Source organism: Camelus bactrianus, chromosome 19, assembly GCF_048773025.1.
Source record: "Camelus bactrianus isolate YW-2024 breed Bactrian camel chromosome 19, ASM4877302v1, whole genome shotgun sequence".
Taxonomy (NCBI): domain Eukaryota; kingdom Metazoa; phylum Chordata; class Mammalia; order Artiodactyla; family Camelidae; genus Camelus; species Camelus bactrianus.
The window spans coordinates 17336385-17359531 of record NC_133557.1 but is presented as its reverse complement, the minus strand read 5'-3'; the positions used below and the strand labels follow the sequence as shown (position 1 = coordinate 17359531).

At 42.0% G+C, this 23147-nt stretch overlaps 1 protein-coding gene across 2 annotated transcripts in view; it reads left to right on the top strand.

The window, feature by feature from the left end:
• The window catches only part of CHD6 (chromodomain helicase DNA binding protein 6), a 160918-nt gene that overhangs the window by 58520 nt on the left and 79251 nt on the right, over positions 1-23147 (top strand). For both annotated transcript variants that reach the window (XM_074347288.1, XM_074347290.1), the window contains 2 exons: positions 12587-12734; positions 14497-14646. In XM_074347288.1, coding sequence (XP_074203389.1) covers positions 12587-12734; positions 14497-14646 — 298 coding nt within the window. The remainder of the gene's footprint in view (positions 1-12586; positions 12735-14496; positions 14647-23147) is intronic.

The following is a 23147-nucleotide window of genomic DNA, read 5'->3' as shown; positions in this document are numbered from 1 at the left end:
CCGCCCGTGCCCTGGGCCCTGCCTCCATGGAGCACTTGGTCTCTGGCCTTACTCCAGCCCCTGAACATGACTGCCCCACTTTCAGCCAAAATAAACCATTTCTCGCCTCCTGATGAGAGAAAGATAGGCTTAATTAATACTGTCCCTGTAGTTTCTTGACATTCCCTTTGGATTAAAAATAATTAAAATATGCTAGCACGCACAGGGTATAAGGGCAGGGCTGTCACAGGTGTGATATTGGGGGGCAGTGATTTGGGGAACAGCAGCAGTGTAGAGTGGCAGAGGAGCAGCTGTCAGGAGGGTGCACAGCCCTGGGGATCGGTACTGGGGGTCTGGGCGAGCCATGACTATGTGCAGAGTTCCAGACGTGAAAGAATTGCCTGGCTTCCCTAGGCTACGAGCTCTCTAGTGCAGGCCCTTTCCTGGTCTGTTTCTCTCATTTGATGTCCAACATAGTGCCTGATGCATCAGCAGGTGCTCAGGAATTGATAAGTAAAGGAGACCAGAGGAGATAGACTGAAGTGACTTGACCAGAGAGCACAGGGCACAGGGACGAATTTGCTGCGGGGGTGATGTGGGGCGTCCTGGCAATAGATCCCATCAAGATCGAAACACACTCCTTATTCAGGGAGTTCAGTGTTTGTCATCTGTACACAACTGTAATGCTTTTTGTTTTGTCTCTTTCTAAATTCTTGATGCAGAACATGATGTTTAAGCTATTTGAGGACATGCAAAACAAAAAATACATTTAAGGGGAATTTAAGTTTCTGAAATCTAAGTACAGAGGCAGAGTGTAGACCAGAAGCACCCATAAAGAGGTAGAGGTTGATGTGAATGCTAACAGAGTAGAAAGTAATGGGGCCATCAGACCTGTATGGGGTCAGGCAGAGAGGAAGTAAGTTTTAAAGAGAGAAAGTGTTTGAGGTGGCGTGTGCCGCTACTCAGAGTTTACTAGATGGGTCAGTTCATTTTCAGAAGGACAGTTTGCTGGGACCAGATGGATACGTTTCTAATCCAAGTTAAAACTGCCTTGTAATATTCACTCCCTTCTTTCTGGCAAGGGATTTTACCTTTGTTTATCATAGAGGCTTGGGTGGGATCCCAGAAGTGTAGTTCACAGAGAATGGTCATAAAATACTTCACCAGGCCGAGAAGTGGGTAAAATCAGGAGTCTGACCAGTGAGCAACTTGTGGGCTCTGTTTCTCAGTGAACCCAGTGCACACGCTCTGATCTCTGATATGTGTGGAGTGACAGACTTGAGTTTCTATCTTCTGCCAATAACTTTCATCTCCAGATTACTTTGGAGAAGCTGAAATGGTTCTTGAGGGAGAATCAGATGTGAGCTGGTGGAGTGACTTACTTTGGTTATTACAAGAAACAAAGATCCTCAAGGATGGTGTTTTAGAATTAGGGCAATTAGTAGAGAGTCGGACAGCTCTGATAAGGAGTTTGGTCTGTGTGTAGAAGGCAGTAGAAAGTCATAGGTATCTGAGCTCACTTTAGCCATTGGTCTGTGGTGCTTACAATTTCATCAGCTTCTTGAAGGAATTTGTTTTTACTTTGTGTGGAATATGAAATAAGGTGATCGGTATACAGACATTGCCATTGATTCCATTTTAGGGCAGTGAGGAGGCATTTCACAAAACAAGGTTGTGTGTCAGATGTATATGCAGCAATAATAAGGGAGCTGATTAGGCTTTACAAAATATAAGTGAGTTGAAGAAGTGCTTCTAAGTCTGCTAACTTAGGGGAGGGTATAGCTCAGTGGTAGAGGGCATGCTTAGCATGCATGAGGTCATGGGTTCAATCCTCATTACCTCCATTAAATAAAAAATAATGACAATAAATAAATAAACCTAATTACCCGCCCCCCCCCCCAACAAAAAAAGAAAACAAAAACTAAGTCTGCTAGCTTAGAAGACAGCAGAACCTCTTGAGATTTAGAAATCAGGAGACACCCTCTGAGAGCATGCTGGCAGATGGGGCTGGTTATCTGTTTGAAAATGCTTTCAGCCTCCCTCACTTTGAGGGCTGTGTAGGATTGACCTGTTAACATAATGGAATTCTTCTGTGTAGCCCAGATAGGGTTCTGGACTGGTGAGCCTTTCATTTCTAGTATTTTATATATTTATAATACTGCTTTGGCTCCTTTAATTTATGATCTCACTGGTCAGCAGAAGCAGTTCCAGTTCTGAAAGGACATGAATTGGTAAAAAATATGTTGGTAATTAAGTCTTGTTTTTGTGCTCTCTGATTTACTCTCTTGCAGATTAGCTCAAGTACATGTTTTGATTTGAGCCTTTATCGATTAGCCCCTGGATAACACTCGTGGTTACAGATGATTCACTGGATGCTTGGATTGTTGGAGGAGCCTCACAGCTGACTTAGGGGCTTCCCGTCTTTTCCTACTTCAGTCCCTCTTGCCAGCTGCCACCTGGCTAATCTTTCTGAAGCCCTGCTGTTATCTTATTTATGTTTGTGATTGTTGTTGGTGGTCAGTCAAACCCCCTCTTCTACTCTCTCCATTCCAAACCAGCTGGGAAATAGTCAACAGAGATGGAGATGCAATTATCAGCTTTATTATTGATAAACTAGATTGAAGAACTTCCACTGGCTTGCACCCCGAATCCAGCTTCAGTTAGTCCCTCAGTTGAGTTTATCCCCCAGAACTGCAAGCATGTCCCTGAGGCAAAGAGTAGACTCTGGGCCGTGTATGCTCCATTCCTTTTCCCAGTCTCACCAGTCCCGCAGGTCCTCAGTCAGAGAAGTGAGAGGAGTTAGAAGAAGGGCTGAAAATATGTTTCCAATATTGTTCCCTCCTTGGGAGTAAAACCTGGTTTTTCTCGTGAAAACATGGGGACAGGGAAATGGGGTTCTCTCTAACAATTTATACCTGCATAGAAACGTCTGATTGTTGCTCCTGCCTCCAGGACAAAATCCAGGCTCCTTTTTTTTTTTCTGTTGTTCAAACCGTTGGTGGTCTGACATCTCTCTGCCTCCTGGTCTTGCCAGCTAGGTTGATCTCATGAGGCCTTAAGTAAGGTACCCGCCGCGTTCGTTCCTCCTTTGGATTGCTCCTGCTGTTTCTCCAGCATTACGCCTCTTGTCCTTCTCTCCGTAACCCACGTCCTTCCCATTCTTCAGCTCTGAGTGCAAGTCCCAGTTCCTCCACAGAGCTTCCCCTTCAAGGTGCCAGTGTGTTTCCTCTGAACTTCCCTAGCACCTGGTGCCTCACTCGCATCATAAATCAAAAGACTTTTAGACCTTGAAGAGTAAGCAAGATCTAGTCCAACCCTGCCACATTGCAGCCAGGGAAACAGAGCCCCACAGGGGAATAACTTGTTTACAAGGGGGTGCCATAAACTCAGACCTCCTGACTCCCAGTCTTGTACGTTAACCTCTGCAGTAGGCTGCTTCTCAATCATAAACCAGTATTTTCATCTATGTATGACCTGTCTCCTCAACAAAAGATAAGTGCCTGAGGTCAGGACCAGTGTGCTTTGTATCTTTTATGTCCTGGGGTCAGTTACCAGAGAGGTTTGTCAGGTTGTTGGACACACAGAAGGGGTATGTGTGTGTTATTTATATATTTTTAGATAGATAGATTTCCTAGAACAAGTGAATAGAGCTCTTCTCTCTGAAAACAAGATCCATATAAGACATCACACAGTAACTCCTATTGTTAAATAACAGTAGATGGTTATAATTAAATACTTTATTCTTACAAATTTTATAACTTTAGAAATGAAAACATCAAGGTAACTTGTCTGAGGCACCAAGCTAATGAGCAGCACTGTCAGAATTTGACTCCAGGCTCACCTGACTGTAAAACCCACTTATTCCTTCCATGGCTTCGTGCCTCTTTATGCCTTGCAGGGAAGGTCAGGAATGGAAAATGGTGGGGAGATTCCAGGTTTGGAGAAATTGGTCTCTCATTGGTAGGAAACAGCCCGTCTTCTACAGAATTTCAGTTCACACACTCCATTAGATCCTCTCAAGGACTAAGATGGCCCCAACTTTTTCCTGTGCTGTTTCTCTTTGCATTTGAGTCAGCAGTAGATAACTGAGCACAGTTCTAAACAAGTGGTAGAGGCTAGCAAATTTGCCCTTTCCAGGATGATATTTATAGTGATGAATAGTGACTTACTGCTTAGGGGATAAAAGTTCAAAACATTCAAATAGGAGAAGCCTTAAAAAAAAAAAACAAAAAAAAAACTATCCTCTCTTCCTTTCCCTCCAAACTATCTTGCAATGTGAGCTTAGTTCACTCCTTCATTGTTTAAAACTTAAGCAAGAAGGCTCCTCCAAGAAGCGAAGTTAGGCCTTCTGTCATTTCCCTGACTCTGAAATTTAAATTCACTTAGTATAGTTTATTTGCTTTTACTGTTTTTTAATTATACTGCCTTTTCCCTGAAGGGGATGGGACCACTGGCATAAGAAGACATACAGAGGTATATGTACACATACAAACAGACGCGCAGACCTGCATAGCTGCAGTGAGGGGCTCAGAGAGGTAGGCAGGTGTCATGTTTGTGGGGTAACGTAATGTTGATAAAGACTTTGGGAAAATGCTTTGATACTAGAAAAGCGCTGTGCCAGTTCCTCAGGGATGCCAAATTTTTACCAGTTGAGAAAGAAATTTCTCACTGGGGAACATTACATGATATAATGGATACTGTCCTTAACAAATTCTTTTGCATCAAATGCTTCTAATGTGCCTGTGAATTTCATGTTTCTTTCTTGACATAGCCTTCAGTAAAAGTCAGCTTCCCGGCATTAAAGCACGGTTTGGTGACAGGAAAGACAGGCCATGCCAGCGGGTGTGAGCCTGTCAGGTGCTCTAACTCGGTATCCAAGGAGTACGTGAGGGGTAGGTTAATGGCCCTTTAAGGTTGCCCTCTCTCAAACCGGGAGCCACGCATTTTGACTGAGCTTTTGTAAGCCAGGATCTTGAGTGTTGATGTTCATGTTGTTGGTTGAGGGCAGAGCATAAGTTTTGGAATTTCTACACATGTCAGAATGGTTTACATTCTCTCTCAGAAGTCAAGAAATTAATCAGTATGCTGGCCCAAGTGGAGGGCTGTCTGTCTGGATCTCTGGTTCTCAAACTTGGCTGTGCTAAGGAACTACCTGGACAGTGTGTTAGAGAAGCAGAGTCCCTGACCATCTGCCAGAGAGAAGGATTTATTAGGTCTGGGGTGGAGCCCAGGAAACTGCAGTCCAAAAGTTGACTAGATGGAGTGTAGCTGGTTCCTAGACCATCCTTTGAGAAAGGTAAAAGATCACTGGGAAGATAGAGTGTATTTTCGTTTTTATATTTAACATCTGCTAGGAGTGAAAAAACCAAAAAGAAGAAAGAAATGAATGGTGTGTTTAGCCCCAATTTCTGTGCCTCAGCTTCTTGTCCCCACTTGCTTGAGTTTGTCAACCTGGACCAGATTTTTCTCCCAAATCCAGTAAGTATTATAACATCCTGAGAGAAGGATTTTACCTTTTCTGATTTTTTTCTTTGATGGTTTCTTCTAGAAAGGTAAGCCCTAGACCTTCTGATTATATAACTGTTTGAACTGTGAGTCAGCTGATAACTGTGATGCAGGAATGGTAATAAAATTCAGCCAACTCAGCTCTGCTTCACTGTTTGAAGGTCAGTCACCTGTCTTTGTTTAGAGTGCAGATCTTTACTGAGGCTAGACTTAAGCTCAGGAGTGTCCACTGACAGGATTATTCTGTTGGAAACTTGTTTTTACGTTCTGATCATTTATTAGAAGAAAGAAGGCAAATAAATATAAGAACATGAATGAGTTCTGAGTAGAGACCCTCTGCCTGGCACCCACTGGACTTTATGTTAAGTAGGAAAGAAATCTAAATGAAATCTAAGTGAAAAGCAGCAAAGAAGCAGGAAAAAGAGGAATGAGCAAGACAACTGGCCTCAGAAGAAACCATTCAAGGAAAAAGACTTGTAAAGATTTTAAGGTAGTTTCCTCGGATTCAAAATGACAGATACCGTGTCTGCAAAACAAGAATGGGTTATCACGAAAAAGGAGCAGTCAGAAAACAAGAAAGAACTAATGAAAATTTAAAACATAGTTGCCTAAACTAAAAGAATTCATTTTAAAAAACTGAGCAGAGGAAGGCGTAGGAGAGATATATAAGATCTAAATTCACCAACTTTCACATCAGGATCTAAATAGCTATTGCTTCATGTTGATAAGTAAAGAGCTAGAGGCATGAACATATTTGTTGTTAGGTGTCTCTAGAAAATGGGATTTGCAAGCAGGGATGGCTTGTTTGTTTCATTTGAAGCCATTCTACATTAAAAAAATTATTTTTCATTTGCTTCTATCACTTTTAATAAGATTATCTGTTAAAACTGCCTTTTCATCTTACAAGTATATAATGTTTTTGTTGCTTTTTTTTTTTTTACTAGGATAATATATGTCACAAACTTGTATAATCTTTGTTTTGTATGGTGCTCATGATATGATTAAAGGGACTGAGGACAGGGAGATATGGTTCACATTTTGTCTACAGCTGACTACATCTGCACTAAAACCGTTAGTTTTGGGTGTGTTTCTTTTTTTGCTTTTAGCCAGTTTCTTTAAAAATCTGTCCCCAACTCAGTTCTCTGTGTATAGGCTGAACTAATAGGGGCATAAGGTAAGAGTTGGATTTAGTGTGCAGATGAGCTCTTTGGGGTAATGTCCATGTTTTCAGTATGGTACCTCCAGGAAGAGGATCAAAGCCTGTAGATTGGAAGCTTCTCTGAAGAGCTGTTTCTAGGATAGGGTAGTGATTCGCTGGCTAGGCTCCCCAGATGCATACATGTCTGTGAAGGCAGTTACTGGCATCATGAGCTGTTTTCAGTTATTCTCCATTTGGGGATTATGGCAACTCACTGTGGCAGTAACTCATTCTTTCCTGCTCAGACTCTGATGGACGTTTTATAAGGTTTAATTTTAAAATGGAAAGATGAGTTATTTTGAAATAATGCAGTTTGTTTGGTAGATAAAATTTTTCAATACCTGGACTCCATGGGGGAAAGTAATAAAAGACTCACAATAGCGCAGTGTTGCGGCACAAACCCAGACTTTTTCCCTCATACTTAGATCCAGCACTCAGTTTCTAACTCTCAGTTCTAGCAAAGAAGAACTGGAGGTTGGGAACTGGAGATAGAGCTGGGAGAAAAGTTTGAGGAAGTTAGTCTATTTAGTTCCTTAATACTATAATTTCCTATGTGGAAGGCAAAAAGTTTACTTATTTTCCTCATACAAACTGCAGAAAATAAAGATGTATGAAATCTTCTTGGCTGATGAAGTTATGTAGAAGGCAGAGTGCGAGTGCTTGGGGCGGAGGCCTGCTGATACGCTGTTGGTAGTGGTGTCTTACAGTCCTGCATGGATGGTATGGTTTATATGTTGGAAGTTTCTTCCATGTCATAGATACAGTGATAGATGGTTTATTTAAAATGGACATGTGGGTATAAGTTTGATTATAAAATCAAGTCTGGTTTTGTTACTAAAAATAAGTACTTTGAGCCTCTAAGATCTTCTCTGCCATATTTTTGTTTCTGTCTTATAAATTAGTTTGTTCTAACTTTGAAAGCTGTAAAAAGCAAGGATTATAAAAATAAGATTACTTTGATCCAGCCTTAAGTGCCATTAAATGGTGAGAGTATTAGGCCTTTGTATACTTAGAACTCTTGGTTACAAGTGACATAAACCCAACTTGAATTAAATTTAAAAAGAAGAAAAGAAAAGTGGGCTCACTGGTTTAAGGAATCAGAACCAGGAGCTGCAGTTGAGGATTCCACAGCGTTCTTTGTCTCTGACCCTTCCGCCACCTCTTCGGGCGTCAGCTCCATCCTTGGCAGCTTTCCTTCCCAAAGTTGAATTGTGCCTGCCTGCAACCGTGGGCTTATATAACAGATTTATTTTCCTACCCACTCTGGCCAAAAATTATTATTATTAATTCTTTTTTTTAAGGAAGGAGTTCTAAGTTGCCTTGGTTGGGTCATGTGTCCACCCCTGGACCAGTCGCTGTGGTAAAAGGACTAGGATAGCATAGCCTAGCCTCACCTGCTCACTCTTGTGGCCTGGGGAATCAGTATTGGTTATCAGCAAAAAGATGCTGAACAAAAACACAGTATTCACTTTAGCCGTGGAATAGGTGCATATCAGAATAATATTTATATATATTTATATGTTTTTTCCTCAGCCATTTGAGAATTAGTTGCAAGTATCATGCCTTTTTACCTCTAAATGCTCCAGTGCATCTTTCCTAAGAGAAAGGCCGTTTTCTTATATAACCATTGTCATATTTACATCTTCCCTCTTCCTTGGTGAGAACATAGCTCCTAACAGCAACACACTGACTCACTTGCTTAATGCTATACCACATCTAACATGTTTTTAGAACTGCTTCACCTATACGCCTACCAAAAAGTTCAGAATTTGTTTGCTGTTCTCCCCGAAAGCTGGAAGTATATAGTCAGATACTATGTTTATAAATTAATGAGATTTTTCTGTCTGTTCTTTGTAGTTCTGTTACTTGTTTGTATGAATGTACACTTAGATTCATTTATTTCAGCTTGTTTTCATCTTTCATTTTTTAATTTTTTAATATGTAGAACTTTAATATGCTTCCAAAAGTCAGATCTATATAAAAAGATAGTCAAAGGAGTGTTACTACCTTCTTGTTTCCCTTCCACCCTCCACTTATCCCATGTGGATAATCATTGTTTTTTGGTTTATCCCTTTTTGTGTTTCTTTTTGTAATATAAATAGATACATGCAAGTTTTCTTATTTTCTCTTTATTTTTTCAGAAAAAAATAGCATATTATTGTACTCCTTTGCACTTTCACTTAACAATAAATCTTAGAAATCATTCTATATTAGTTTATAGAATTCTTTCTCAATCAGTTTTACATCTGCATAGTACTCCTTTGTACGTATCGTATTTATTCAGTCCCTTATGTTTGGACATTTAGGTCATTTTCATTATTTTGTAATTACCAAATAATGCTGCGGTGATTAACCACATGCGTGTGTGTTTTCATATTGTTGGAGGTGTATCCAGAGTATTTTCCTGTATAGTGAATTGTTGGATCAAAGGATACATACATACATACATAGTTTAGTTGCATAATATTTGACCACTATTTTTGAAGAACCTGGAACTTCAAGGAGCAAACAAAGCATTCGTGGACCAAATCCATCTGTAAGGATAGCAATCTGGAGATTAAAATGTCTTCCATTTGATAAAACTCTCAAGCATAAGGTTTTCAAAATTTATTTCAAAAAGAGGAAAAACACATTTCATCTAGTCTTCCTGGAGGATAAATTCAGATGATATTTTCTTGATGTCCTATTTGAAAATCCCATTTATAAACTTACAAGGAATCTTTTCTTCCTGATATTTGTCTTTATCAGAAGAGCTCCAGGAAGAATTTTTGGAACTCAAAATTGATTCTATTGTCAAAGGTAACCTCCAGAAAAATCACTTTGAAGATTTCCCAGGTAGAGTATCTTCTTATCTATCCCCAAATAGGTAAGCAGGTGTCATTTTCCTGTTTGACTGACATGTATTTGACAAAGTGTTCACTCTACCCCACTCCACCCTCAGCTTCTCGTTAGGAAGTCTAATAGTGCCCCAGGCTTGACTTTGGAAGTGCCTCACTGTAGCTCCTTCGTACTTCCTTGTTTGTTGTGTTTCTGAAAACATGGAAGGCAAATGTATTCTTATAGTAAAGTTTCAGATACAAGTCTTGTGTAGTTTCATATCTTGAGGAGGTTCTATTCCTTAATCATGACTTGAGCTTAGTTTAGTTTTGAGTATGATGTTTCACAACAAAGCATGTATTTCCAGTGCATCTATTTGTGAATTTTTTAAATGAAGATTAAACATACATAGACAAAGTTTTCTAATATGAAGCTATATTTAGTGGATAGATTAAATTGATTTCAGATGTTGGAAGGAAGGCTTTAAGATTTTATAGAAGATTAAATGGGGTTCTGAGCATGTGATTATTATGATGGCTTTTGGTGTACTAGTCAGCTATCTTTAAATTTGTGTCCAAAAAATTAAGCACAAACCTTCTTGTATTAAGAGAACTATGGATTTGTGAATTTTTTTTGTATGTTTGGGTCCCTGAAATGTTTCATCACCAATTCTTTTGGTCATTATTTTCAAATAATGTTAGATTTGAAAGAGATTTGAAGAGATTTGAAGTTTCTGCTTTTATTAAAAGGGAGGCTGGGTTTGGAAATTAAAAACAAGGGACCAGGAAACATGATGCAGATGAGCTGAGTGCGGGCCTCGGCTCTACTGCTTACTTTGTAGAGTATAAATTGCTATGTAACTTTCTTAGTGAGGAGCCATGTAACATGAGATAAATACTCCTGTGAAAATTTGGCATCTTTTTACGCTGTTTCACCTGAGTCTCCTATCCTGAAACTGATAAGAAGTGAAAGAATTTCTGCTCCTCCCCACCCCCAGCTTTAGAGTACAAATCTCTTGTTAAAATGTATAATCCTCTAAAATGATCAGGATCCCTTGAGTTCCATTTCCTTAGGTTGGACCAAAATAATTTCCGTAAAGAACTTTGCTGGTAGGTAGGAAAGCCAGTCATCAGCCTGGGGAGTCAAGGGTGGGCTCGATTTGTGCTGACCTGATGGGGGATCCATGAGTGGTGGAGGGTGAAGATGGAGGCAGGCAGATTTGGCCATCGGCACTGGTCCGTATGCTGCCACGGGCTCTTGACGCTGGGTCTCCCTTCTCTAAGTCAGGCCGGTGGTGTCCCTGCCTTCCCCTACACCTTCCGGTAACTTGCCTGATGGGAAGTACCAGTAACTTCGACTTTCCTCATCCTTCACATTCTGCCAAGACTTATTGTTTCTACTTCCGCTGAATCTTTCAGATCATTTTCACCTTTGAGTTTGCATTGGTTATATCTTGCCTCAGTCTTTTTTTTTTAAGGGAGAGGTAATTAGGTTTGTTTGTTTATCTACTTATTTATTTTTAATGGAGGTACTGGGGATTGAACCCAGGACCTTGTGCATGCTAAGCATGCGCTCTACCATTGAGCTATACCCTCCCCTCCTCCCCTTGGTCTTCATTCCCTCTTGCCCAGGCTTGCCATCATGGCCGTTTTCATGAGAATGAAATCTAAGCTCTCTAGCCTGGTGTACCCCTGATTTCTTGCCAGCTCTGTCACTTAATGCTTTGTTCACTTACCCTGTCATGCGGCCACGCAGACTGTCTTTAATGTTCTTCCATTCCCCAAGAATGCCATGGTGGTTACGAGCACACCTGAGTTTAACTACTTTCTCCACTGTTTACTAGCCATGTTACCCTGGAAATCTTAACTTCACTGTGCCTCTTGATAAAATTAGGATAATAATGCTATCTGCCTTATAAGGTTGTTGTGAAGAGTGAAGGAGATAATCCATGTAAAGGATTAGAGAACTGTGCCTGCATGTATTAAGTGTTGTATGAGAATTAGCTTTGATTATCATTATTATTATTCCTGTCCTCTGTCAAAATTCTGCGTATATCTTTGCTCAAATGCATTTTCCCCAGTCTCCCCAATGACAGGTAATCTTACCCATCCAATGATGCATCCATCTATCTATTCAATAAATAGTTACTGAATACTTAATATGTTTTAGGCATAAGACTACCCACTGTGAGGAATACAAAACTTAATCAAGCCCACACTGTTCTCTGGGAACGTAGAATCTGATAGGAGAGATCAGAGAAGTATGAAATACTCATCTGTTTGTCACACGTTTATCGAGCAGCTGCAGAGGCTCCAGGTACTGTGTGGTCCTGAGCCTGGTGTTGCATCTGATGGCTAACTTTGAAAGATCAGAGTCTGAGTGCCTTAAACAAAGTGCAGTTAAGGTGTTTGGGAGTATAGGAGAGAGATTTTATCAGCAGGGAGGGCCAGGAAAGGCTTATTAGAGGAGTTGCTGCCATCTTCGCAGGGCCTTGCAGGACAGATGGACTTTGCCCATTTTCCACCTCTCTCAGGAGGCATCCATCTACTGCTGTGGGCTATGGCTCTAGGTGGTCTGTAAGAATTTCATAATTGTAACTTTCTCAAGGGCTGGGGCGGTGGTGTCTTCATTTTTGAGTTCCTAGTACTCACTCCAAGTCTTATACATAGACCGTTCTCAATAGAGGACAGCGATGGATTAGGGAGATGTCTCTTCCCACATAACTTAAAGGGAGATTGAAATTGAATGATTCTCAGAATCTGTGAAGCAATGAAACTTCCTAGAGAAGACATTTATATGAAACCGAAAGTGAGGTTCTTTGAAGATGTTCATACTATTTTATTTCTTATCACAATCATATCTATAGTCGTCATGATAGGGGTTTTAAAAAAATGAATTCTGCTTCAGTCCTTGTAGATATTTCTTCCCATATTTCTGCATATTTTTGGGAAGAAGCTCTCGTAGATATTTCTTTAAAGCCTATCCTGGTCCAAGAATTCCAGGATGTGCTATATCATAACTTTGATCACGAGAAATCTTAGTTTTAAAAACTGCCCAACAGTTTTAATCCTGAATTTCTCCTTGTAGCAAGGAGCAAGGACCAACCCCAGTGGAGAAAAAGAAGAAAGGAAAAAGGAAAAGTGAAACCACAGTGGAGAGTTTAGAGCTGGATCAGGGCCTGCCGAACTCATCCCTGCGGAGTCCTGAGGAATCCACCGAGTCTGCAGACAGCCAGGTACAGCTGCGCCGGGATCCCTTGTGGGCGTTCTGGCTGCCGGGCGGGATCTTGCTGACACTGATCCTGTTGCTCCTCTCTCCCTGTCTCTAGCCTGTATCCCTTGCACACGGACCTGGGCTGGGCTTGCACTGTTTTAGTGGGTGAGCACCAAAAGACCACAGGCATTTTCGCTAGCATCCTGATCCTTTCAGTCTCCCGGTTTTTTAGTGGTGTTTGCTTCCTTCTTGGAAAGCAGCATGATACTAGGCCACAGAGGGAGCGAATGTGAAAAGTGGCATTGTGAACCAAGCTAGGTAAGACTCGGAGGGCCTCTTTTGCCATCTAGGGAATGCATTTAGGGCTCAAAGTGCTGGGTCAGCCTTCACAAGAACATTTTCACAATTCCAGATGCTGGAAAAGTCAGGAATGTATTCATTTTGCCAAAATAGGAAGGAAGGTTTGGCTAAACCTAGAAACAATGCAGCCCACCTAAATGAGATTTCTAAAAACATGCCAAAGTGTGCCTAGGACATTGGTAGGAATTTTCTCCCTGAGTTGAGGCAGACTCTCAGACTTGAGTTCTAATATTTGAGCTCTGACATCCACAGCAGTTTACGAGGCTGTGCTACTGCCAGGAGGGGACTGTTTAGAATGAGACCAACTAACTGCAGCTTAAGAATCATCTAGACCCTCAGATTTCTGGGTGATCTTCATTGTAGGAAGGTGTCAGCGCCTGACATCATAGTGGTAATAAGTAGTAGTGTCGGGGGTGTCAAAGCAGAGACCTTTTCGCTGCCTATAAACTTAGGATGGTGGCTTTTAAGCATCCCGATTGGCAGAGGAGCAGGTGCATCAGGTTGGTGGGAGTCAGCAGGGGGTTAAGTGTTTCTAGAATGGTGATCTGTTTGTGGGATCGGGGGAGACCTCTTTATATGAAATCCTGAGTGAAGAAGTGATGGGAACACAGAGAGGGTCCAGGAGGTATCTGGTTAGACGATAAGGGGGGTGAGGTTTGGCTTTTGGTTTTGTTTTTTAAGGTTTAAGTATTTAAGAGCGAGCTAGCTGGGGAATGGTTCCCAGAAGTGTTTCTACTGCTTGGACATGATGTGTACATAGAGATGAACCGTGTGTTTTTCTGTTTGAGGAAAGCCACTGCGTTGCTTTGTTGTAGAATGTTGCCTCCCTAGAAGGTCACAAGCTACTTAATTATAGATGAGTCCTTAGATGGTGACTCATGAATCTTGTTTTGTCACACTTAAGGTGTCTACTTGCATTTCAAGGGGTGTTAGGAGATTCTCAAAGTAAGTCCTAATTCATATTTAGTTGTTTAGGAGTACATGGTAAGTATGGTGAATTTGTCAAAAAAAAAATCAAAACCAAAAGAACTATTATGTCATTATCATAAACTCAGCTTCCAGCTCTGCTGAAAGGGACCTCAAAGATGATGAAGTTACTCCCCATCCCTGTTTTACTGGAATAGAAACCGATTCCAGAAAGGAGGTGGGGGAAAACACTGCGATTGGAGAATAAAACACATCTCACTGGGTTCTAAGACTGCAGCCTCTTCTCAGAGGATCCTGGTGATTTGGCGCCCCTTCCTCAGCTGGATCCCATTATGAGTGAATTTAGTTCTTAAGAGAGTTGTGTTAAAGGAAGATTCTTCTTGTGAAGTTACAGGGGTCCCCTTTGAATGTGAGTACATGCAGGTGAGGGTATCCCTGTACAAGCTCTTGCCTCTGGCTCATAGAGCGTCTCTCTGGTGGGTGTGTTTGTCCTGCAGAAACGACGCTCAGGACGGCAAGTGAAGCGCAGAAAATACAATGAAGACCTGGACTTCAAAGTGGTGGATGATGACGGGGAGACGATCGCCGTTCTGGGAGCCGGCCGGACGTCTGCCCTCTCAGCTTCTACACTGGCTTGGCAGGCAGAGGTACGGCCTTCGTGGTGGGCTGCTGGCCTCGGCTGGACAGTCATCTTGACTACTTGATGGAGTTGTACTGTGGCTCTTGTTTAAAGCATAAGTTAGATCATTTTAACTGCTGGTTAAATCCTTTAAGTGGCTTCCTATTGCACTTGAAATAAAGCTTAAATTCCTCACTGTGCCCAGCAGGACCCTCTGTCGTCATACCCTCTCCCTAATTCTCCACATTAATTTTTCAGATAAACTACCTTTCACCATCTCTCTCATCACTCTCTGGCCACAAGACTTGCCTCTTTTAATGCCTTGAATTAGCGGTTCTTCCCCACCTGCTGGCCTTTGCCTGTATGGTCCCTTTTGCCTGAAATGCTCTTTATCCACTTGCTTTAAATGGACCCCCGCCCATCATCCTAATGATTCTGTATTTCACACTTTGTTTATTTCTTTCATCGCACTTATTACAGCTTATAATTGTGTTCTGGTTTCATTTTATTTCTTGGTCTCTCCCATTAGAATGTAAAAGTCTGATACGTAGTAAATTATTTTTCAGTGAATGGAATCCCATGAACTAGTAATTACAGTTGGAACTTGGAGTTGACAAATGTGTATTGAGAGTCTGCTGCAAGGCCAGGTCCTAGGATCCAAGGATGAGTATCAAGGCATGGTCCCTGCCTCCCAGGAGTTTTATCTGTGCTGATATTGTGATAAGTGCAGTCTACAGTGACTACACAGAAGGAGGAGTGGACAGGAAAGGGGGGTCAAGGTTTTAGGAGAGGCGTTTCCGACATGAACTAAAGCCCCACAGCCTGAATGGTACCAATGACAAATTGATGGGCTCAGCAGATGTTGGAGTCTGTTTGAGGAGTGGTAGGAGGTGAGTCAGGAGTGGTAGGAGGAGTTGCATTATGCAGGGCCTGGGATATCAGCTGAAGTATTTGGCTTTCATGCTGTAGACTGAGCAAGTGGCAGGAGCACTGATGGGTTCAAGCAGAGAAGCAGGATGCCCGTCTGTGCAATTTAGGAACTTCCATTGGCAGCAGTATCAGGGAGGGAAAGGATAACACTAGGACCTGATACCCCAGATGCTAGAAAGGGAGAGGAGTCAGTGTTGAAAAGAAGGAGGTCTGTGCCAAGCCGCTTACGGAGGAGAAATTAGAAGCAAAAGAAGAAGCAGGCTGTACGTGTAGGAGAGGCCTCATTGCCAGCAGCGCATTCTGGGACACAGGCTGCCTGTTGTTACGGAGTCACTGTCGCTGACTTGGCAGAATTCACGTTCTGCGTGTGCAGCAAAAGCGCAAATACCTGTTCTTCCTCCTGGACACCGGCATGGCTCACCAGCGCTGATAATGCTTTATCTGTGTAAAGCACCTTGCCTCCAGCCTAAAGCATTTCCACGTAATTTCACATATCCTTTCACTCTGCGTGGGAAGTAGCTAGGAGCAGGGGCCATTTGTCCCTATTTTGACAATCAAGAAACAAGCACAGAATGATCCGGGTTGTAGAGGTATATAGCAGCAGCTGCTCAGTGACTAGCATGAAGTGTTGATGTCACGTCTCTCTGCCAAGGGTTATTCAGCTAATGAATATAACACCTAATAGAAGCATACTTTTCAAGCAGACAGTTAAGAAATAGCCCTTGCAAGACTGCTGTGAGGTGAGAGGAAAATTACATTGCTTTACAGTGAATTTTCCTCCCTTGGAGATTTTATGGTTGGTTTGATAGTTAAGACACTATAAGGGACTTTATTTTCTCCTAGTAGCCACTTAGCCCAAGTCATTAACCATATTTCCATTGTTGTTATGACTTCTCCCCTGGTACCTGAGGGGCAGCATTATCTGATCAGACAGAAATAATTTGGGAAATTTTTATGTATCTTAACAGTGCTCTTTTTATACTCTTCAGGGTACAGCAAAGAGAGAGTTTATATATGGTGAAATATAAGGTAGAATCTGAATTTGCATTAATTATGCCTCAAAAATTTTTACTAAATTTAAGCAAGAAAGAGGCCCATTATGTGGTTTTTGGCATTGATGTTCAGAAAGGCAACTGTGGATCTGGCCTGCACACCACAGGGCAGACTGGACAGCCTGTGAGGGGCTGAGCAGGTGTCATGATCAGGGCTCCCTGGAGCCCTCCACTTGCATCTGTTTTACTTAGTGGGCTTCCTGGGGGGTCTGAACAAAGATTTCCCACGCTAATTCAAAGCCTGAAAGTCATGGGTCTCATCTAGGATTACAGGCAATCCTCACAGTGTCCAGTGACACAGAATCAGTGAAAGAAGATGAGGCTTTTTCTTACATCCTTCCCTCCCAAGGCCCTTTGGAGGGGTGTCTGCCTGCTTACTGGCATTAGCTTGAGGCAGAGAAGGATGTGCAGTCAGCACCAAGACGGCCCTGCTGCTACCTCCCTGCATTTCTGTGCAGTGTCTTATCAGCATGCTCAGCCCACTTGTGTGGCTGCTGGCCCTGTCCCAGCCCCAGATTGCAACGTCAGCAGTGGTTAACTAGTGGTGAGTTGCTAAAAACATCTTTACGCATGATTCATTCTAGATCAGGACTGGCAGATTAGCACAGCCCTGCTTTGGGGTCTAGAGGACAGTCCCCTGCCTGGTATGTGGGATTAGGGGTGGAAATATGTTTCCATCCTGACTGACTCTTTGCTTTCTTATTCTTTGTCAAACCGATGTTGGTACCTGGAACAGAGACAAACTTTCACAGTTATGGTACATTTATATGTACAGATTTTTACAAGGCTGTCTCATGTTTTGCCTCATGTAATTTGTATGGTTTGTGTAATTTTGCCTTTGAGGCAGAAGAACTTGAATTTGAATGAGGCATCATTCACGGTGCTCTCCTGTGCCTCCTTGTACCTCCTCCTGCGTCTTTGCAGACTGTACCCTCTGCTTGGTCTGGTCTTTTCCTGCACCTGGAGGACTGAGCTCAGTCGTAACCACCACTACCCCAGCAAGTTCCCTGCTCCCCCTGAGCGGGGGACGAGTCCCCCTCCTCTGTCTCCCACAGCATTCTAATGTGTTTACCTCTCGCGGTCCTTTAAACAGCTGCCAGTTTTTTGTTTCCCTCTTCCAGGCCATGAGCTGTGTTAGGGCAGGGCTTGTAATGGTTTGTGTGTGTGTGCCATCTCTCTGGCGTGAAAGAGTTTCAATAAAGTAAACTTATATTAACCCCCAGGAACTATTTATTCAGATGAAAAGTCCTTGTAGCACCTTCCCTCCTCTGTTTTGTGGTATATTTGTTGCTCCTGAAGTCAGGAGTCACCCGGAACCACACACCTGTGACTGTTCTGACTTGGCAGTGCCTCCGTGAACATGTTCTCAATATCACTCCCGATTGTCCCTCCACAGACTGTAAACTTTCGTAAAACAAGTGTCACTTTTTAATTTATCGTAATTTCCACTTCATATAGGTAATACTTTATGTCAGGTAGTAACTAACATAAAGACTTACATTTAGTTGTACTCATGTATTTATTTAATATGTAAATAACGAATAAATATGCTTAAAACTTACTATGTAAACAGGTAGGATTTTTAACTCCTGGATTCAAAAGACAAGAATGAGGTATTTTTCTTTTTTTCTCGGGCTCTTATGCTCTCCGTTTCTTCACACTGGCGTGTTCTCCCCCTGGCGTTCATCCGCCTCTCACCCCAGCACTGCCGCCCGCAGCCAGGCCCTTTGGCAGAGCTGCTGCTGGCCGGCGTTGCTCTAGTTCCGTACCAGCCTGTGTGATTCAGTGCTTAGGCTCCTGTCCACTCGGCCTGGGAGGATGGTTTTCATTCTTTCTGTGTCTGTGTTGGCCTCACCACCCTTCGCCGCCCTGCGTCTTTCCTCACGTCTCCTGTGCCTGTTCCCCTTTGCTTTCTGCTGCCACCCTTTGTGCTAAGGCCAGTGTTCAGATTGCTGCCGTTTGCACTTGTATGCTTCCCTGCCAAGGTCTCTGTCCTCCCAAATCCATTACTAGACTAACTTTCCCAGGATACCAGGGAAACTTCTGGTTCTTCTCAGTGTCCTGCTCAAGAATTTAAGGTGGTTACCTCTTAACGCCTGTTTTAGATCAAAACTCCTGCCTGATTTTTAAAGGAATGTGACTTCATAGTACCTACCTACCCTCATTTATCCCCATTCCACATTCGGCATAATGCTTTTCTCTACTAAGACTGGCTCCTTAGTATCCCAAGTATGCGCCCTACTTCCAATATAGCCATCCTGTCACCCTTGAGGAGCACTTTTGGCTTTATTTCCTGCTTGCTGTCCTCTTCTGAGCCACCATTCTTTCGGGCCCAACTGAAACCTCACTGTTCCGTGAAATTCAAGCTATTCTTGGTTTCTGCACTTTTGTCGGACTTTGTCACACTGATTAGAATTTACACTGGGACATTTCTAAGAAAAATATGTTTTATTTTGCTCTCACTGAGTGCAGGCCCTTGAGATGCTTGTTTGATGCTACTTTTGTACCCTCTATGGCCCTTAGTAGATACACGGTGTTTTGGACAGTGAGTTGCTTCTTGCTAGAGCCTCTCCTTGTGGCTAGCTGAACAGCAGTGAATCAGGTGGGTGGTTGAGGTTGAGGGTGACATGAGTTGAAAATTTCTGAAATTTTCCCCAAGAAAAAAAAATTTTAATTTTATGAGTTTCTGACATGAAAGTGAATGAATTAAACTGGTCTTCTTGGAAGGATAATTTGAGAAAATTCCAAGCAGTTGAGAACAGATGGCTGTTATGGAAGTGTGTTTGGCAAGCAGATTTAGTTTATATCTGTGTGTATCTGTATACACTGAGTGTTTATACACACATGATCATGCTTATGCACAATCTCTATGTAAAAAAAAATCCTGATTTTCCAGTTTTCTTCCTACGTTGATGTGTATTTTGGAAATGCTACCTTTTTTTCCCCCTTTTATTAGGGTAGAGTAAAAACCTGTTGTCAATATTTTGATGATGACCATTGATTTTTTTTTTTTAAATACTAGTGTTATCCTTTATTCCTTAATTAGTGGCAAAAACTAAATTGAAATTTCATTTTAAATTGCTTAATTTTTACTTAAAAAATTTTTATAATGAAGAATGCTTTAAGTCCTGTGTTTGAAGTCCTGTGCTTTCTTCATCCATGTGTTAACATTTCCTTGGATTTGGGTCCTAGCTAAGAACTCTGCAGAGCAATCAAAATCCTGTCATTAGAAACCATCTCTTTTTGCTCTTTGTGGTAGGTAAGAATAGAGACTATTTGAAGCAAGCTGCTGGTGAGGAGAAACAGTTGTTCCTTCAGCATGGGTGTACGTGTACGAATGCTTGCTTGCTAGTCTGGCTTACACAGACTCGGGAGTGGGTAGGAAAGGCATTCAGCAATTATGAAAGTTTAATGCTACTAGATACCTAACTCAGGTGTCTCTACATTTCCAAAGCCTCTGCTAATTTGCCCAGGTACTCTGGCTTCTGTGTTCCCATAGCACTTGCCGTTCCCATGCTGCATTGCAAAATCTCTTCTAGTACCTGCCGGCAACTGTTCTGAGTGCTGGAGATAACATCAAGGAACAAAAGAGACAGAAGTCCCTGCCTTCATGGAGGGAACCTACAACAAATGGAGAGGAGACCTGCAGCTGACACACAACCATGCTCTCCCTCCAGATATTTGCCAGATTTTGAACCTACATGGGATGCAAGGCCAAAGGGCCAAGCCCAGAACTTCCAGAGGGTAGCAATAATTAGGGAGAGGCTGGTAATCAACCTAAAAATAATAAAATTGTGTAACATGTCAGTGGTGGTAACTGCTACGGAAAAAAATCAGAATAGGAGAGATACTGAATTCAAGAATGAGGATTGCAGTTTTAAATAGGGTAGTCAGTATTGGCCTCACAAAGGCAATACTTGATGAAAGAATTGAAGGAAGTAAAGGAGTGAGGGGTTATGTAGGGAGAAGAGCATTTCAGTCAAAGTCATAGGAAAGTCCACCAAGCAGAAACATGCCTGATATATGTGAAGAACAAACAAGGAGACTTGAACGGTGACAGAGGAGATGAGAGGCGGGGAGCACATCCCCAAGCTCTTTAGACCTTCTTTAGTTTTACTCTGAGTTAAAAGAGAGAAGTTTTAAGTAGTTTAAACGAAAGACTGACTTAGTAAAAACGGCCACTCTGAATGTTGTGTTGAGAATAGACTAATAGGACAGGGGTGGAAACAGGGAGACTAGTTGGAGCCAATTGGGATTAATCTGGGTGAGAAAGGAAGCTGACTTAGACCAGGGTAGGAGCAGTGGAGGTGGTGAGAAATGGCTGCGTTCTGGGCATACTTTGAAGGTAAAGCCAGCAAGATTTCTGACTGTCAAGTTTTTTTTTTTTGTTTTTTTTTTTTTGTAATAGACCCATCCTTTTAGTGAACTTTTACCTCCTAAGTAATGTAAAACTGTGAGATTTCAATATGCCTTCTGATAGAGCCACTAACTTCTTGGCCATTCCAGAATTTAGCAAACTTCTCCTAGGGAAAGCGCCTTGCTTTGGGGATTCCTTTAGTTTCCAGTCACTTCACCAGCCCTATGTAAACAGTAACCAACAGGGTCAGATGGTTTCTCTTCAACCCAGAATAGTCTCCATTTGGCCCAGCCTGATCCTCAGCCCTCGGCTAGAACTGCAGAAGGCCTCCAGAGAAGAAACGGTCAGCAACTGTCCGCTCATCTGGGAACAGCTCTTCACTGTCCAGAATTGTAGTTCATCTAATTCTTGTTGCTTCCACAGCTATCTCATGTCTTCAAATATATGTTCTTTGCAGTTTATCTTTTTTTTTTCCCCACCTTGCAGTGAGTGTTGGCCTGCCATACCCATAGATTGGTGGAAAATGTTTGTGTGCATCATGGCAGAGGACTCTTACTCAGAAATACATAAGAATGTATGTTAAACTTGCAAATATAAAGAACTCTTGCAAGTCAGAAAAAAGAGGCAATTTTTAAAATAGGCAAATGACTTGAATAGGGGCTTCACTGTGAGGATATCCACATGGCCAGCAAGCATGTGAAAAGGTGCTGGGCATCTTTAGTTATCAGGGAAATGTGAACTAAAGACATAACAGTACACGTCCACTGGAGTGGCTAAAATTTTCAAGTCAGTTGGAGCTCCCATACATTGGTGCTAGGTGTAAAAATTGTTACAACCACCTTGGAAAAAATTTTAACAATCTACATTAAAACTAAACATATAACCAATCTCATAACCTAGTAATCTTCCTCCTGTATATGTAACTCCAAGGTAAATGAGTGCATTCATCTAAAAGACATACGGTTTGTATGAACATTGGAAGTAACCCAAATATTCCTCAGCAGTAGGATGGATCCATAAAGCGTGGTGTATTTTTACCGTAAAATACTACACAGTAATACAGAGGAATGAACCACACATTATATGATTCCATTTACTTGAAGCTTAATAGTAGGCAAAATTAACCAGTGGTGGTAGGAGTCTGAAGTTCCAGTAGGGGCTTGAGGGTCTTCCAGAATGTTAGAAATGTTGTGTAACTTGATCTCAGTGGTACTTAAACAACTGTGTGTGTATATATGAAGCTTCATCGGGCATACACTTGAGATCTCTCCGTGCTGTGTGTATGCCATACCTCAGTCACTTCCAAAGTGTTAAGTTAGCATGTCTGGCAGTTCCTTGATGATGAAGACTGTAGCTCATTTATTGCTGTAAGACCAGTGCATAAACACAAAAGCACTCAATAAATAAAGTGGAAGGAATTTAGGAAGGAAATGAAGTAGGAAGTTAGTTCATTGGTTCACTGGTCTAGTTTCTTTTAACCCAGCCCCAGTTCCTTTGCTCACTGCCCGCTTGTCATAGTCTGAACTCTGTTGACTGCAAAGTTGGAATAGTGATTTTACTGCTCAGGAAAGTACACCTAGCATAGGCCCTTTGCTGTTAGCCATCTGGACAGTAGGAAATAAGTCTGGGTGTACGGAGAAGGGGGAGACTTTTTAATTACACAGTGTAGATTAAGAATAACTCTCCAGTCTGTGACCCTGGCGAGTTCAATGCTTTATTCCCTCCTGTATTTCCACCTGTCTCTCTTTTCTTCTTCCCTGTTATTTAGCATTTGACAAATACTCATTGATCACCCACTGTTGCCTGGCCTTTTCAAGGTATCTGGCTCCATCAGTGAGTAAAACAGATAAGGATCCCTTCCCTCACAAGGCTGATATTGTGATGGGAGATGGCCAGGCCACAGTAAACTGCCTCCTTTTCTTACTTGTGGGTAGGATTCAAGTAGAACAAATACACTTACAGGGAAACAAGAGCTTAGCCTATATTCCCCCCTTCCTTGTATGGTAGGCTCAGTTCACTTGTCTTCTTGTTAAGCAGTGGGAAAAGACTTGTCACTTTGGATTAACTTCACAGTGCCATGTGTCTAGGGGGACGTAATAAATATTTGTAGCCTTGGGGGGCTTCTGTCAACGCCTGCTGATTTCCATACTTTTTTCTACCATCTGTCCTACTTATCATTTTTTTTTTTTT